Source organism: Gloeophyllum trabeum (genome assembly GCF_000344685.1).
Source record: "Gloeophyllum trabeum ATCC 11539 unplaced genomic scaffold GLOTRscaffold_00318, whole genome shotgun sequence".
NCBI classification, from domain to species: Eukaryota; Fungi; Basidiomycota; class Agaricomycetes; order Gloeophyllales; family Gloeophyllaceae; genus Gloeophyllum; species Gloeophyllum trabeum.
Window position 1 is genome coordinate 1 of NW_006920726.1, and position 2,474 is coordinate 2,474.

The window sequence follows — 2,474 nt, forward strand, 5'->3', positions numbered from 1 at the left end:
CGAACCCCCAAAGCCCCCACTGGCCCTCCACCGAGTTCGCCCTTCTGGCCGGGTGTTGACGTTGGGGTCCAAATTCAGCCCAGAGGCTGGGGAATGGATGTGTCCCCCCTATTTCATGCCCCCCGAGTCTGATTCAGTAGGCACCGAAGGCACAAAAATGCCTGATTCACCCTCCACCCATCACCGTTGGGTTACAGCCTGACCTTGTCACACATCCATTGGCTCCAGAAGTGTGGTGATTTGACTGGGCTTTGTTGCACTCCCCTTTTCCAGTATTTAAAAGTCTGTTTCATTATCCACCAAACACACCAGAGTCCACCGTTCACTCCCCAGTGATTTTATCCTCCAGTCTACTGTTATTGGAGTTCGGTCAGACTTTGGACTACATTAAGGACAGCTTTAGATTGCAAACGAGTGTGGTCTAAGGGAGTGTACAGGAAGTTCAACTAGGTGGATCATTAAAGAGAATCTAACAAACCCAAGAAGAATCGATGGACAAGTACGCAATTAATGCAGATATAGGAAGGCATGTAGAAGTCAGAAAGCATAGTCAAGCAATCACAGCACATTCAGAAAGGAAGAATACACTACTCATCCTCTGACTCAGGGCCCAAGGTGTCATCCTCAGACTCCTCTGTGGTTGAGTCCTCCTGAACCCTGTCCTGTACCTTGCTACTGCCCTCACCTCTATCATCTTCATCCACCTCCATCTCATCCATCCCACTCCGCTTCAACCACCTAGCATGCTTCTTAGCCCTTTTGTTCGCAAGCCTCTGTACCTTGTTCCCTGCCCTCTTCTCCTTCTGGAGCATTGAGCGGGCCTTACGGTACTCAGCCCTATTCTCCCGCTTCGTATCCGCTTTTGCCTCCAGGAGCTCATCGGTCTCCTCCAGCAGGAGACAAGCTGGGTGATCTGCCTCTCCTGAATGACACTTCTTGATGTCAGCAAGGACCCATCGGACTTTTGCAGCAGACAGTCTTGAAACATCAAGGTGCTGAAGCTTTGCCTTTGTCATACCCTTCTTCTTCTTCTGGCCTGGGGCATATTGCGGTGGAATATCTTCCTTCTTGTAGAACCGCGCCCGTGCATCATGCGTCATACACCGCCAGTGCATGCCAGTGTACTGGACATCCACATAACGGCCCTAATGGACAATGAGCAAGACAGAAGCAGCAGAGTAAATCAAATGTACTCACGACTTGGATAGTTGGACCAGGCCGTAACAGGACCAGTGGATCAGGGCCGTTCACCGGCGATGCCACAGAGAATGCTGAAGTTCAAGTCAAGAACTCAAGCAATACACCCAAAGATAGAAGACTCACTGCAATGGGAGCATACCTCCTTGCGCTCACGGTTTGAGACCACCACTATGGATGCTCTGCGATTGATCTCATCCGCATGATGCTGGATAGCGGGATTTCCACGGGCCTTCTTCACTGTTGGGTACTTATCCTCATCTGCAGTGGTGTCCAACACCGCAAAGTGCTTCGCAATCTTCTCCTTGTGGGCAGATGCCACAGCCTCTGACATCTCAAGCGTCTTGGCATTCTGACGAGATGGCTTAGGCTTGATCAGAACTGAACGCACCGCGGCAGGAGGCTCCTGTCGCTCCTTACGCTTCTTAGATGACAGCCCAAAGCAAGGAGCATCAGGAGCATCAGGATCAGGAGCGGGCGGAGGAGGAGTCGGAGCAGGTGGAGGAGGAGTCGGAGCGGGTGGAGGAGGAGTTGGAGCAGGCGGAGCAGGAGGAGGGGTTGGAGCATGCAGAGGAGGAGGAGTTGGAGCGTGCGGAGGAGGAGAAGCAGGTGGAAGTGGAGGGGGAGTTATAGCTGGTAGAGGAGGAGGGGGAGCAGAACTAGCTTCAGCACTAGCAGGGCCAACTTCACTATCACCAGGGACAGGGGAAGTCCCAGGAGCAGCAGGGCCAGGAGAGGCCCCATCATCAGCAGGACCAACAGAGCCAGAAGAAGGATGAGCAGAAGCACTTCCAGACATTACTAGGCAAGCAGTAAATTATCAGGAAAAAACTCGAAGTTAAAAGAGCAAGGAGAGAGTCAGGAATGTGGGAGGAGAGAGAAATAGGACCAGAAAATAACTTGGTTCAAGTCGAGGTCGATTGCCCGAAGCGGTGAGGCAGCCACGTGCCAGCTGTGGCATGAGTAGCCCGACTCAAGTGCTCGCGCTCACCGACGCATGCGTTAATACGCCCCGGTATGTCTTTCATTGTGTGAGACGGGTATGAAAACCCCCTGAGACATTGTGTATTTACTCTATTTTACCCTCTAGAGCCCGTCCGAGGCAGCTCGGAAACAAGCGCCTACTGCCGGAGACGCGCGAGACGCTAAGTCCGCGTCTCGCCCACTACTTGCTCCAACTCAGGCACCCCCCTACCAGTACCTACTTAGGTACAACTTACTTACAAAAATGATATCCCTAAGGAGGCTGTGGGAAGCTGGTCTGGGCAGGTCAGGGA

At 52.6% G+C, this 2,474-nt stretch overlaps 1 protein-coding gene across 1 annotated transcript; it reads right to left on the reverse strand.

Annotated features, from left to right (window-relative positions):
- Window positions 1-587: 587 nt before the first annotated feature.
- Window positions 588-1,996, reverse strand: GLOTRDRAFT_134596 (uncharacterized protein; the record flags this gene model as incomplete). Its single annotated transcript, XM_007873553.1, has 3 exons — window positions 588-1,145; window positions 1,198-1,271; window positions 1,324-1,996. 3 exons carry the CDS (start codon window positions 1,994-1,996, stop codon window positions 588-590), a joined length of 1,305 nt encoding a protein of 434 aa, XP_007871744.1.
- Window positions 1,997-2,474: the final 478 nt, after the last annotated feature.